Genomic DNA, 12,566 nt, shown 5'->3' with positions numbered 1-12,566 from the left:
ATCGATAATAATTTATGCGTGTCGGACTTTTCTTCGAGTTCAAGGCGTAAGCCAACGTTTTCAAATTTTTTCACTTTCTATTTTTTCTAGAATATTCTTCTCCAAAACGCGGTCATGTTCTTGAATATTTATATAATATAAATATTCTTAAAATAAGACTTTTAAATGGATCAAGATTTTTTTATTAAATTAGTTTTTTAAAAAAATAATTTCAGAAATTCTAGCTAGCTGTCTCAAACGATTTTATAATAAAAAAATTACTATTGTCCTGAATAATTAAAGGACCTGATTATAATACATTTTGGAATATAAGGTGATAATTGCCCTCTTTCTTTCTTTGGCCGGGTGTAGTATATTCCGTTTCTATACATGTATGACAGACGACGCGTATTTGCGGTTCGAACTCTATACGCGTGGAGGTAAAATTAATTTGACACGTCAACGTGAGTGGCACGTGCTGGTGTAGCTACCGAGCACACGTGCGAAAGCGGCGATCTCCGTCAAGCGTGCGATCGCGGCCTTCACGGCGGCGTCCGATGTGCTCCCTTCCACATCCATCACGAAGACGTAGTCCAGGTACGCCACCTTCCCTCCGGCACGGTCCACTATGCGGAGCGGCCTCTTGCGGTTCGGCCGGTGGTCGACGCGCGCCACCCTCACGCCGTGGCTCTCGAAGATCCACATCGCCGAGAACAGATCTGACGGTCCCCCGTGGAGCGCGAAGGCTAAGGTGGTCTTGTGCTCCGCCGTGGCGGAGGACGCCGTTGCGGCGGAGGAGAGTCCGAGGTTGAGGAATCGATTGAAGTTACCGCCCAGTTGGCGGTCCTGGAAATTGGGATCCAGCACCCGCAGGCCAAACTCGCATGCGGCTATCCGGCTACCGATCACCGCTGTGTCGGTGACGCGGTTCTCCGCCACGAAGCGGGCGGCGTCGGCAGCGCTGGCGACCTCGTTGACTTCGAGATTGAGCACTTCCAGGCTCCGACGGCAGTGGGAGAGCGCCTGCGGGTGGCTTACCACGCGGCGGAGGGCGGATTTGGGGGCGCCGGGGAGGGAGAGGAGGCAGTGGTTGACGGGGAGGACTAGTTCGCCGAGGATGCGGACGCCGGGGTGGCGGAGGAGGAGGTCGAGGTTCCGGTCGATGGGTCCGTCGAGGGAGTTCTCGGCGGGGATGACGGCGCGGTCGGCGGAGAGGTCCTCGAGGGCGGCGAAGGCGTCCTCCATCTGGAAGCAGGGGAGGAGGGTCGCGGCGGCGGAGGAGGGGAAGGCACGGGCGGCGGCCTCCTGGCAGTAAGATCCAGGGGGGCCCTGGTAGGCGACGCGTGCCGGGAGGCGACCGAAGGGGTCTCCGTCAGGCGGCGGCGAGGATCCGCCAGCCGCCTGCTTACTGAATAGTCGCTCGAGGTGCGCAACGGTGATGTCGTGGCCCAGGCGGGAGGCAATGTCGTCGGCCATCTCGAACGGCGAGGCCACCTCGTTTTTGCGCCGCTGTTGCTTGTTGTGGTTCAATTTGGCAGCCACAGGAGCCGATCTGCCAGCAGACACGGACGCTCTGCTGCCGACGGTAAACTTGACAGCTCCGGCGAGAGAAGGATGCTCCGCTCCGATGTGATGTGAGATTGGAAGCGCCATGGAAACGATTAGATCGACGGAATCGGGTAGAAAAAATCAAATCCTGTTTCCGAGTGCTGCTCAATTTGAATTTGTGGATCTAATCGCCGATCCTCCGCTCCGCTGCTCCTTCCTCTTCTCGATTTGGTCTTCGTTGAAGGCGACGAAAGAAGAGGAGGAAGGTAGGCAGGGCGGGGCAGGGCGGTCAGCGGAGATCGTAGAGATCCCTGAAGGGAAGGTGGGGCGGCTTTCGTCCATTTATAGCGCAGGGCAGATCGGGAACTTGGGGTCGCGGTAGGTGGAGAACCCGTCGAGGAGCAGCGTGGGGTGTGGTAGGTGGGTGGGTGAGTCCGTGCGACGTGGTCTTGAAGAGCAACTGACGTCTGGGCCGGCTGCTCTGGGCCAGCGTGGCAGGAACCGGTTCATCAGATTTGGACCCCACCAAGGCACCAAACACACCCAATTCCAAAAAAATTATAAAATGATCAAACCAATAATTCACCTTAATTATCATTAAAATGATTTGTTATGATAAAAAATATACATAAAAAATTACAAAAACCGCCGCTTTATTAGACACTTTAGATGTTTCTAAATAAGCATCGGCAGCGAAAGCAAAAAAACACAAGGCACTCGAGTCTGTTGTACACGAGATCGAACAGAACATATAATCAACCAACTGCGATCATGCAGGCGCTCTCTGATAGATATATTTTGTTCTTGGATCGACGATGAAACCTTTCCCTCCATTAATTTCGAGGTCGTGCCTGCAAAAATATGTTCATCGATCGATCAGATACTCTATTTGTTATTCGAAAACAAAATGGAGTCATCGAACACTCACTGGAAGACGAAGTCAGGGATGGTCAACTGCTCGCGAGGAACATATCTGAACAATTGAAGGAGTCGATCCACATACGCAACTTTCTTCCATACCTATGAATCATACAAAAAAACCTGATTATAGACTGACCGCGACGAGGTGTCATAGCCAAACTACTACAATGTGAGTTAGTTTGTGTACCTCACCGTCCACCAGAAGCTGCAGGGAGAAGATTGCTGCCCTCAATCCCAGTGTCGGATGCAAAACATATATAGCCTACAAGATGAACATGAACAAATGCTTGAGCAAAGGAACTAATTGTTTCGACTGGAAATCTGAATGGTTTATTCAGAATATATACGTGCAAATTTCTCTTGTGCTTCCGACCCAATATCTGTTGCAACCGCTTCATCCATCCCAAATCCGGTTGTCTGCGTCCATAAACAACTCCACGTTAAATGTATGCCAAAGTTGAATAAGATCCTTTCGCATACCAGCACATCAATTCTCGCTAGGAAGAGATGATAGTTGAGATATTCAAAGTTAATGAAATCTCCTCGGTTTTTTGTTACAAAAGTCTTGTTGCATTTTTTACCTTCAACAAATCAAATACCATTACTATACTTACGGTTGCAAACAGGCTGCAGAGTGAATGTAAATAATGCTGTATGGCTTCTGAATCAAGGGTTCAAACTCCTGTTAGATAATTCAACTGTTAGACTTAACGATATTAAGGACGATGGAAATAAATATGGAAAGAATTCTCATGTTAGCACACAGTTGGAGTGACCCATAGAGAATTGCTATTTAACAATCTTTCATTAATTTACGAAGATGTTGCAAACACTAAATAACTTTTAGGTGTACATCATTGAGTAAGAAAAATAAGAATGTTTTAAATTAATAAAAGTAAACTTCTAGATCGAACTGTATATAGATCACAAGGACTATAAGTTTAATATTACTAAAAGTGAACTTTCAAATATAATTGTGTCAATGATAAGGGATTAAGTTCATTGTTGTAAAAGATAATTCGCAGTTCATGTACACCATGAGCAGCAGTGGTTAGCAACAACAATATGGTGGCCTAACACTTCGGCCCCACTCATCAAAGGTAGCTCCAGGAAGATGTTCGACAAAAGAATCAGAAAGGCAGATCAATGTGAGAGTGGAAGGTTGAAGCAAATCCCACATTTGCAGCAATTTCATCCAAGTTATGTTCCTGAATTATAAATAATTTAACTGAAAAGCCCTTGACAACATTTTAACTAAAATGATGAACCAGAATGAGCATACTAAGTTAATAATATATGTTGATTGTTTACTTTCATAAAAAAATATAGCATCATTACCCAAAATTTGTATGGTCATTATATGAATCTGGAAAACAAAGCATAACAAAGAAGAAAGAATAAGATACTACTTGCATACCTTTACAACATACAGCACAAAACGCTCCAAATCCAGGCACCGCAAAAGAAAATGAGCTCCTATGACAACCATGACAGGCCTTCCCTCACTATCTACACCACCGCGATAGCTGAAATTGGTGAAAGAACAAAAAATTGTTAACTGAAAGATCAGTTCCACATTGCTATATAGTTGTAAAGGCCATCATACATTAAATGCTTGAGCATAGCCCACTCAGTTCAGTAATGAGTTGTAAAACTATATCTGGAACAATAAATAAATAAAAAACAGACTCAAATGTAGTTGCATATACTTTCAATTTTAACAAGTTACTTACATTATCTTCATTTCAGCGATATCTGTGAGATTAAGAGAATTTGCTTTGGCAAGATATCTTGAATGTAGAGAATACTCTTCAGCAGCAGAAAGTGGTGGGCCACTAAGGTCACCATATCCAAGAAGCTTGGCACAATTGAAACCACTTTGTGTTTGGGCAACCTTTTCCTGTTGCTCTTTCCTTCTCTGGTCAGGATCCTTAATTAATGACATAAATGTAGGATCGAGGTAGGATTCCAAGCTGTTAGAGTTTCGGCTGAAAGAAAACAAGTTAGTGGGAAAAGATATAATGCCGTAATTTGTTAAGATATACATTTTCCAACAAAAACGTATAAGCTTAGTGGGAAAAGGATATCAAACTGAATTTGCACAAAAAAACTCATTGCAAATTACTGACACAAAAAGGGATGAAGAAAAGCCAGAAACTTAATCATGTTTTTACACAAAGGAAGAAATGATATAAAAAATATGCACTTCTCAGTAACAAAGAAATAAATATCAATCAATGCTTGTTAATTTCAACTAACCGTCTCAGAGTCAATCCAACATCAGAAACTGGAAGATCTAATGAGATTGTTGTAGGTGTTGCATCAGCTACCGAAGGTGCAGGCAAAGGTTTTATTCTGATTTTCCTTTCATCAATAACTGTCTCACCATTCTCATCTCCAACATCTGCAGGAAGTTTTGACACGGCAATCTCTTCTTCATGCTTATCCCTCGGAAAGTAAAGTGGAAGCAACCTTCAAATTGTATAGAAGTTAAAGAAAAGAAGACTTGAAAATGAACTATTGCAACAATGCATAAAGGAGAATCCTTGAAGGCTTGAATGCTCTTCACAATCTCTGTTATGACAAAATAAAGTGTACATGTTTCATCTAATATTTTTATATTTGGTAGCATGCTTATGATTGACATGGGCATGCTAAGCTTGTAACCTTGCAGAAGAACGTACCTTCTATATATTTCTGTATCAGTTGATGTGGCAGTACAAAAAACAACTGCAGTGATTTTATCTTTTTGTTTCTCCAAAAAACGCCTTACAGTCCCTACCCAAGTGATGGAGAAGTGAGCCAAGATAAGTAATTGAACAATATAAACACACATTTAGAGAAAAAGAAATGATCAAACCACCATGTGCATTATTCTGATGATGTATACTGTTGTGAGAAGCAAGGGTAGATAAGTCTTTTTATCTTTTGTTAATAAGTTGATGCTTAGGGTTGTGTGGCTATATAAGCATATGTAATTCTCCTGAAATAAGATGAATATTAAAAACTCTTTATTTCAACATGGTATCAGAGCAAAGTTCCGATCCCTAACCCTAACCCTAGCCATCGGCGCATCTTCTTCCTCTTTGCCCTAGCGCCGACCAAGCTTTCCTCTTCCTTTCTTCATCGCGATCTCCTGGCGCCGACCAAGCTTTCTCCCCTTCTCTCTGCCACGTGCAGATCTTCTTCCCGAAGGTGCCCACAACGTTGCCACCGCCCCAACTTCACCGGCAAAGTTGCAGTGATCTGCTGGTCACCGGAGAGCAGCAGCTTCTTCAAACTGCTGTGAATTCCTGTACTTCACCTTCTCTCGAATTTTTTTTCTTTAGCCCAGTCTACTGTCGCCACCCCTTCCAGAAAATTTTTAATGGCGGACAACGCTAGCGAAACCTCGGGGATTTCTGCGAACCCTATGTCTTCTTCAGGACAGGTACAACCGGTTTTCACAATGGCAGGCACTGGAGGGTCCGGTCTTCAGATAGTATCAGAAAAATTATCTGAGACAAATTATGCATCTTGGGCAGTTGCTGTTGAACTTTATGTCGAAGGCCATGATAAACTTGATATTCTTCATGGCACTAAAGTGAAACCAAATGAAAAGGATCCTAGTTTTCGCACTTGGCGACGTGACAATATTCAATTAATGACTTGGATGCTTAACTCTGTTAATTCTGGCATCAAACAAGTCATTCTTCATAACAAAACAGCGTACGACATGTGGAAGACACTGGAGCAGATGTATGGACGTCGACATGATATGCTGCGTACTTATCAGATCAGCAGTCAAATTTTCAAACTTGAACAAGGTTCTATGTCAGTCACCAACTATTTTGCTACTCTGAAGGGACTGTGGGATGAGTTTGACTACTACCGGATGGAAAATTGGAGTTCCACTGATGATCATCAGAGATATTTAAAGCTTCTGGAAAAAGACAGAATTATTAAATTTTTAGATGGACTTACTGCAGAGTTTGAGAGTTTAAAAGGACAAATTCTTGGTCTTGATCCTACTCCTTCTCTAGAACAGGTTTGCTACAAAATTCTAAGTGAAGAAGGTAGAAAAAGGACCATGAACAACAAGGGGATTTCCACTGGAGGTCCTCCGATTGGGGAGACTTCTGTCTTTATTGGTTCTGCAAACAAGTTTCGGCCTGGGGGAACTAAAAGACAAGGGGACAGATTTTGTCGGCACTGCAAGAGAACTAATCATGATTCAGATTTCTGTTGGAAAAAATATCCGGAAAAGAAACCTGAAAAATTTAAGCACAATGCTAAGGCTCCTAATAGTAGTAATATTGCTATCCAAAAGTTAGAAAGTGAAGAGACTATTGGTTCCTCTGTGTCCTCTATCACGGGATTGTCTTCTACTAATATTGTTAACCTCCAGCATCTTCTCTCTCGGCTTCAGGCTTCATCTTCGGCCTCTACTCCTGCAGATTCTACTCCATTTCAAGCGCACACAGGTATCCGTGGCCTGGGATTAAGTGTTACTGGTCCCAGTTCTTACAGCCCCTGGGTCATTGATTCAAGAGCTACGGATCACATGACAAATGCTGCTAACTCCTTTATTTCTTATTCTTTATCCTCTGGGCAGGAGAAAGTGATCTGAGATGGAACCAAAGCCAAATTCTTGGCAAAGGTTCCATAAAACTTACAGATCATTTTTTCCTATCCTCTGCACTTCATGTTCTTTCCGTCTCTATTAATTTACTTTCTGTTAGTAGCATTACTAAACAACTACACTGCTCCGTAACCTTTTTCCCTGATCATTGTGTCTTCCAGGATCTCGAGACCAAGCAGACGATTGGGACTAGTCGTGAAGTACGAGGTCTTTATTATTACCAGCTTGAAACAACATCTGCTCTGAAATCTGCAGCCAAGTGTTTGGGAACTAAGCATCAAGAAATTCTTTTATGGCATTCTCGGTTGGGACATTTGTCTTTTCAGTCTTTGAAAATTTTATTCCCTAGTCTGTTCATTTCTGTTTCTCTTCAGTCATTTCAATGTGAAATCTGTCAGTTATCCAAACATTGTAGAACACATTTTTCTGAGTCTTTAAAGAAGAGTTTGTCTCCATTTGATCTTGTTCATTCGGATGTGTGGGGGCCCTCTCCTGTGACTTCTTTGGATGGCTATCGATATTTTCTATCTTTTATTGATGACTACACCCACTGTACATGGCTGTATTTGATGAAAACCAGGGAAGCAGTTCCTCGTCTCATTCAAAATTTTTGTAGAATGGTTGAAACCCAATTTAACTCAAAGGTGAAGATTCTTCGTTCTGACAATGCCCGTGAGTACTTTGCACAGTCTCTAAATACTTTTCTTGAAGACTCAGGAATTCTTCATGAGTCATCTTGTCCCTACACACCACAACAAAATGGAGTGGCCGAGAGAAAGAATCGTCATATTCTTGAAACAGCCCGTGCACTTTTATTTCAACGTCACTTACCCAAATATTTCTGGGCTGATGTTGTTCTTGCCGCTGCTTATCTCATCAATCGATTGCCATCTAAAGGTCTCGGGAACCGGTGTCCTCTCACTATTCTTCATCCTAGCGTAGAGTTGTTCTCCCTTACACCTCGGGTTTTTGGTTCACTTTGTTTTATACATGTTCTTGGTCCCAAATCCTCTAAACTTGATCCTCGTTCTATACGAGGAGTTTTTATAGGGTATTCCACTTGCCAGAAAGGCTACAAATGCTTTGATCCTATTACTAGGACGAGATATATCTTGAAGGATGTTACTTTCTTTGAGTCTGAGTCTTATTATTCTCCTCAGGGGGAGAATATTACCTCTTCCTTTGTGCCTCAAGTGGTCGTTCCTCAAGTTCCTCAAGTGGTTTCTTCTCCTATTCCACTGGATGCCATAGAAAATAGAAAAGATGCCCCATCACTGGGAAAAGATGCTCCATCAGTCTTCACCAGATATTATTACTTATAAACGACGAAGACACAAGCAAGAACCTCCTATTGATCGGCTGGTTGAATCGGATGCTCTTGCTCCTGATCCTGTGAAGCAGTTATCCTCATCAGTTGTGCCAACCGCACCTTTAAATATGAACGAGTTGGACCTTCCGGTTGCTGTTAGAAAATGTGTCAGGTCATGTACTCAACATCCTATCTCCAACCATGTTTCATACTCTCGTTTGTCTCCTTCATATCATGCATTTGTTTCACAATTATCAAACCATGCTATACCTTCTTCCTATTATGAAGCTGTAAGGCATTCAAGGTGGTAGGAAGCAATGAACGAAGAAATGGAGGCTCTTAACAGAAATGGTACTTGGGAATTAGTTGATCCCCTAAAGGGGAAGAACTTGGTTGGTTCTAAATGGGTCTATGCTATCAAGTATAACTCAGAGGGTGAAGTGATTAGATATAAAGCCAGACTTGTTGCCAAGGGATTCACCCAAACATATGGAGTAGATTATTTGGAAACTTTCGCACCAGTTGCAAAGTTGAACTCGGTCAGGGTAATTCTTTCTCTTGCTGCTCAATATGATTGGCCTCTATTTCAGTTAGATGTTAAAAATGCCTTCTTGAATGGTGACCTTTATGAAGAAGTATACATGTTGCCACCGCCTGGAATTGAAACAAAAGGAAAGGTTTGCAAGCTAAGAAAAGCTTTGTATGGGCTTAAACAATCTCCCAGAGCATGGTTTAATAGGTTTTGCAAAGTCATGATATTGTTTGGTTTTAAACAAGGGAATACTGATCATACACTCTTTATAAAAAGGAAAAAGGACAGCACTACCATTCTTTTGGTTTATGTTGATGATATGATAGTTACAGGGGATGATGAGGTAGAAATCCAGGCTCTTAAGTCCAAGTTAACATCAGAATTTGAAATTAAAGACCTTGGATCATTGAAGTACTTCCTGGGTATTGAAGTCGCTCGATCAAAGGAAGGAATCTATGTATGTCAGAGAAAATATGTGTTGGACTTACTCAAGGAGGCAGGGAAGCTGGGTTCTCGGCCAGCGTCTACTCCTCTAGAAGTAAATCATGATCTTACTAGTTCTAGTGGGGAAGATCTTACAAGTCTGGAAAAGGGAACGTATCAAAGGCTGGTTGGAAAATTACTCTATTTATCTATGACTAGGCCTGACATCACCTATGCTGTTAGTGTAGTAAGCCAGTACATGCATGCTCCTAAAACTATCCACATGAAGGCTGTTGACAGGATTCTAAGGTACTTGAAATCATGTCCTAGAAAAGGCTTGCTGTTTAAAGGAGGTGGTGATCTGAAGGTGGAATGCTATTCTGATGCAGACTGGGCTGGTTCTCGAGATGATAGAAGGTCTACTTCTGGCTATTGCACTTTTTTGGGAGGAAACTTGGTAACTTGGAGGAGTAAGAAACAAAATGTTTGTGCACGGTCCAGTGCTGAAGCTGAATATCGAGCCATGGCACATGGTCTTGCAGAGATGTTGTGGCTGAGTTTTTTGTTGACAGACATAGGATTAAAGGTTGAATTACCTCTCAGGTTGTATTGCGACAACAAGGCAGCAATCAATATTGCAAATAATCCAGTACAACATGACCAGACTAAACACATTGAGATTGACCGTCACTTTATTCGGGAGAGACTTGATTCTGGAGAGCTATGTCTGCCTTATGTTAAGTCTGAGGATCAACTTGCTGATATGTTTACAAAAGCTATACCCCAAGTTGTGTTTGACTCTTCTCTTAGCAAGTTAAACATGTTTGATATATATGTTCAACTTGAGGGGGAGTGTTGTGAGAAGCAAGGGTAGATAAGTCTTTTTATCTTTTGTTAATAAGTTGATGCTTAGGGTTGTGTGGCTATATAAGTATATGTAATTCTCCTGAAATAAGATGAATATTAAAAACTCTTTATTTCAACATATACGAATATGAATGTGAAAAAGATAATAGAAGAGAGTTAACCTCATCAACTAATTTCATCAGAATAACATATTGAAAAGAAATAGACAGATAGGATAGCTCATCATTACATACTTATGGCAACATGTGCAGCAGGCTCACGAGGATAGTTTTTGGCCTCAGTATAAATACATCCAGTTGCAATACTGCATGAGAATGTCAGAAAATACTTAGTTTGGCATATTAAAAATATATAAACAAAATGGAGATGTCAATAACATATATATATATATATATATATATATATATAACTAAAATATCTCAACAAAAAAAAACACTAACCTTTGTAGTCCATTTTCAATTAGGATCTCTAAGCAAGACCGATAGCAATGGCTAAGGGCATTTTCTGCGGCTGTATGGTACTTGACAGCATACTTAGGGCCAACTGTATGAATAACTTTTCTGCACAATGGCATTGAATACAAGTTTTCCAAGTCAACAAAACAACAAGATACATATTTCGAACAGCTAGAGAATCACATAAACACCATAAACTGTTGATCAGAGGTGAATAAAAAATAATTACCTGTTTGAAGAAAATTATCACATAAATTTATGTCTAAGTCTATACTTTGCACATGTTTTACAATTATAAGAAAGATGTCTTTTGAACATTTTAGTGCTATGTGAAAGGAAGCATTGAGAAACCAAGGAAAATTTTCATTTTATTTTTTTAACCTATGGGTTATTTACCATATAACTTATAACCTCATTACTGTACAAAGATACAAATCATACATCCAAAAATTGAGGAATAATAGAATATTACTACCTAATCATACGACATGCTATCAAAAAACACAGCATAACTAAATTTTCATCTCAGCAGTGTGTATTCTCTAATTATGATAGTTAATGCTAATGCGTACCTAGCAGGGAGATCATAAGCGTTGGTAATTTTAGCCATTCCAGTTCGACAACCACCCTGCACAGAATATGTCAAAGCTAATTCCATGAATCCAAGGAATACATAAAATGAAGGGGGGAAAAACAAATAAGCCAATTGGATGCTTCAGGATTATACCAAAGATGCACATTCTTCTGCAAGACCTGGGCCAGCAGCAGCATGTAAGCCAGGGCTGCTGTGTGCTTCATCCAAGTTCTAGAAAGCAATCTAAATTGTGTGAAGTCTGAATCCTCCCAAAAAAAAAAAAGATGCATATACAGAGAGAGAGGAAGAGGATGCATCGACGTGCAATAGGACATTCCAGGAAAAGAACGAATAACAGCAAACTCCAAACCTCACCTCATTAGTGGAATTCACAACCGCATCAACCTCCAGATTCCATGGGTTTCCGCGCCAAAGATAAATCTTAGAATTGATTTCGTGATCCACAGGGAACCTCGATTTCACCCCGGAATCAGCTTCAGAAGGCGAAGTAAGCGGATCCGAGAAGTATGACAACGGCGACGATATATCCCCGGAAACGTAAGATCTCTGATCCGCGTCGTTCCAACGTGGCAACTGATGGAGCGTCACCACCGCATCTCCGTTATCCGACGCCATCCCACCGCGCGTGGCGTTTTCTGCCACGCTACGGTACATGTTCCACCCTCAAAATCAAATCTTTCTACCCCGCATACGAGGAAATCCGCAGATTCAATTTACGGAGTGGAATTGAACTCTGGCAACGCGGATATCCAAAGGTCGAACCTTGCAAATCATGAAATGACCACATCAAGAAGCAGATTGGAACCATTCATACGCCTCTCTACGGAACCCTAATCCTTTGTGGGAAGACAATAACGAGACGAAAGAAAGAACAATTATAAAAAAAGGCGAGGCCTTTGGAGAACAACGTACCCGGCCATATCCGAGAATCAAGAGAGCTCGCTCGATCACAAATCTAAGAATTGCCCAAGGAATAGAATTGGAGAGCGTTTAGCAGCTTAAACAAGGGCGGAATCATGTGGTGGCTGGTGCAGATCGATAATACATTGCGGAATCTAACAGGTCTCCGCCAAAATTTACCCCCTTAGCCACCTGCGCTTTAATTGTTATCTAAATTGGACCCCACCATCAAATTATAAATAATTACCGGGTATGCATTTGATGACATTGACAAATGCATCCCATTGTTGTGTTCATGGCAAATCTACCTGGTAACCTCTGAAACAAGGCTAAAAGGTAAAACTCTATTTTTCTTAAAAAAACAAAAATTAACAATGAAATTGATTGTATATATCTTCTACGTTATTAGATTTAAG

The 12,566-nt window shown here is 41.6% G+C and overlaps 2 protein-coding genes across 2 annotated transcripts; both read right to left on the bottom strand.

Moving 5' to 3' along the window:
* Positions 1–240: 240 nt before the first annotated feature.
* On the bottom strand, positions 241–1,863 carry LOC121992140 (arogenate dehydratase/prephenate dehydratase 6, chloroplastic-like). The gene has a single exon (XM_042546302.1). The coding sequence runs from the start codon at positions 1,630–1,632 to the stop codon at positions 439–441; it is 1,194 nt and encodes a 397-aa protein (XP_042402236.1). The 5' UTR covers positions 1,633–1,863; the 3' UTR covers positions 241–438.
* A 230-nt stretch (positions 1,864–2,093) lies between these two features.
* On the bottom strand, positions 2,094–12,322 carry LOC121992139 (protein GDAP2 homolog). The gene is made up of 15 exons (XM_042546300.1): positions 12,163–12,322; positions 11,605–12,012; positions 11,383–11,460; positions 11,228–11,283; positions 10,641–10,760; positions 10,434–10,504; positions 5,133–5,226; positions 4,708–4,920; positions 4,182–4,436; positions 3,866–3,974; positions 3,063–3,130; positions 2,796–2,865; positions 2,636–2,710; positions 2,456–2,547; positions 2,094–2,378 (listed from the first exon to the last, which is right to left on the bottom strand). Exons 2-15 carry the CDS (start codon positions 11,902–11,904, stop codon positions 2,297–2,299), a joined length of 1,683 nt encoding a protein of 560 aa, XP_042402234.1. The 5' UTR covers positions 11,905–12,012; positions 12,163–12,322; the 3' UTR covers positions 2,094–2,296.
* Positions 12,323–12,566: the final 244 nt, after the last annotated feature.

The sequence above is a fragment of the Zingiber officinale genome, chromosome 6B (genome assembly GCF_018446385.1).
Source record: "Zingiber officinale cultivar Zhangliang chromosome 6B, Zo_v1.1, whole genome shotgun sequence".
In the NCBI taxonomy this organism is placed as follows: Eukaryota; Viridiplantae; Streptophyta; class Magnoliopsida; order Zingiberales; family Zingiberaceae; genus Zingiber; species Zingiber officinale.
This window is presented reverse-complemented; position numbering and strand designations above follow the sequence as displayed.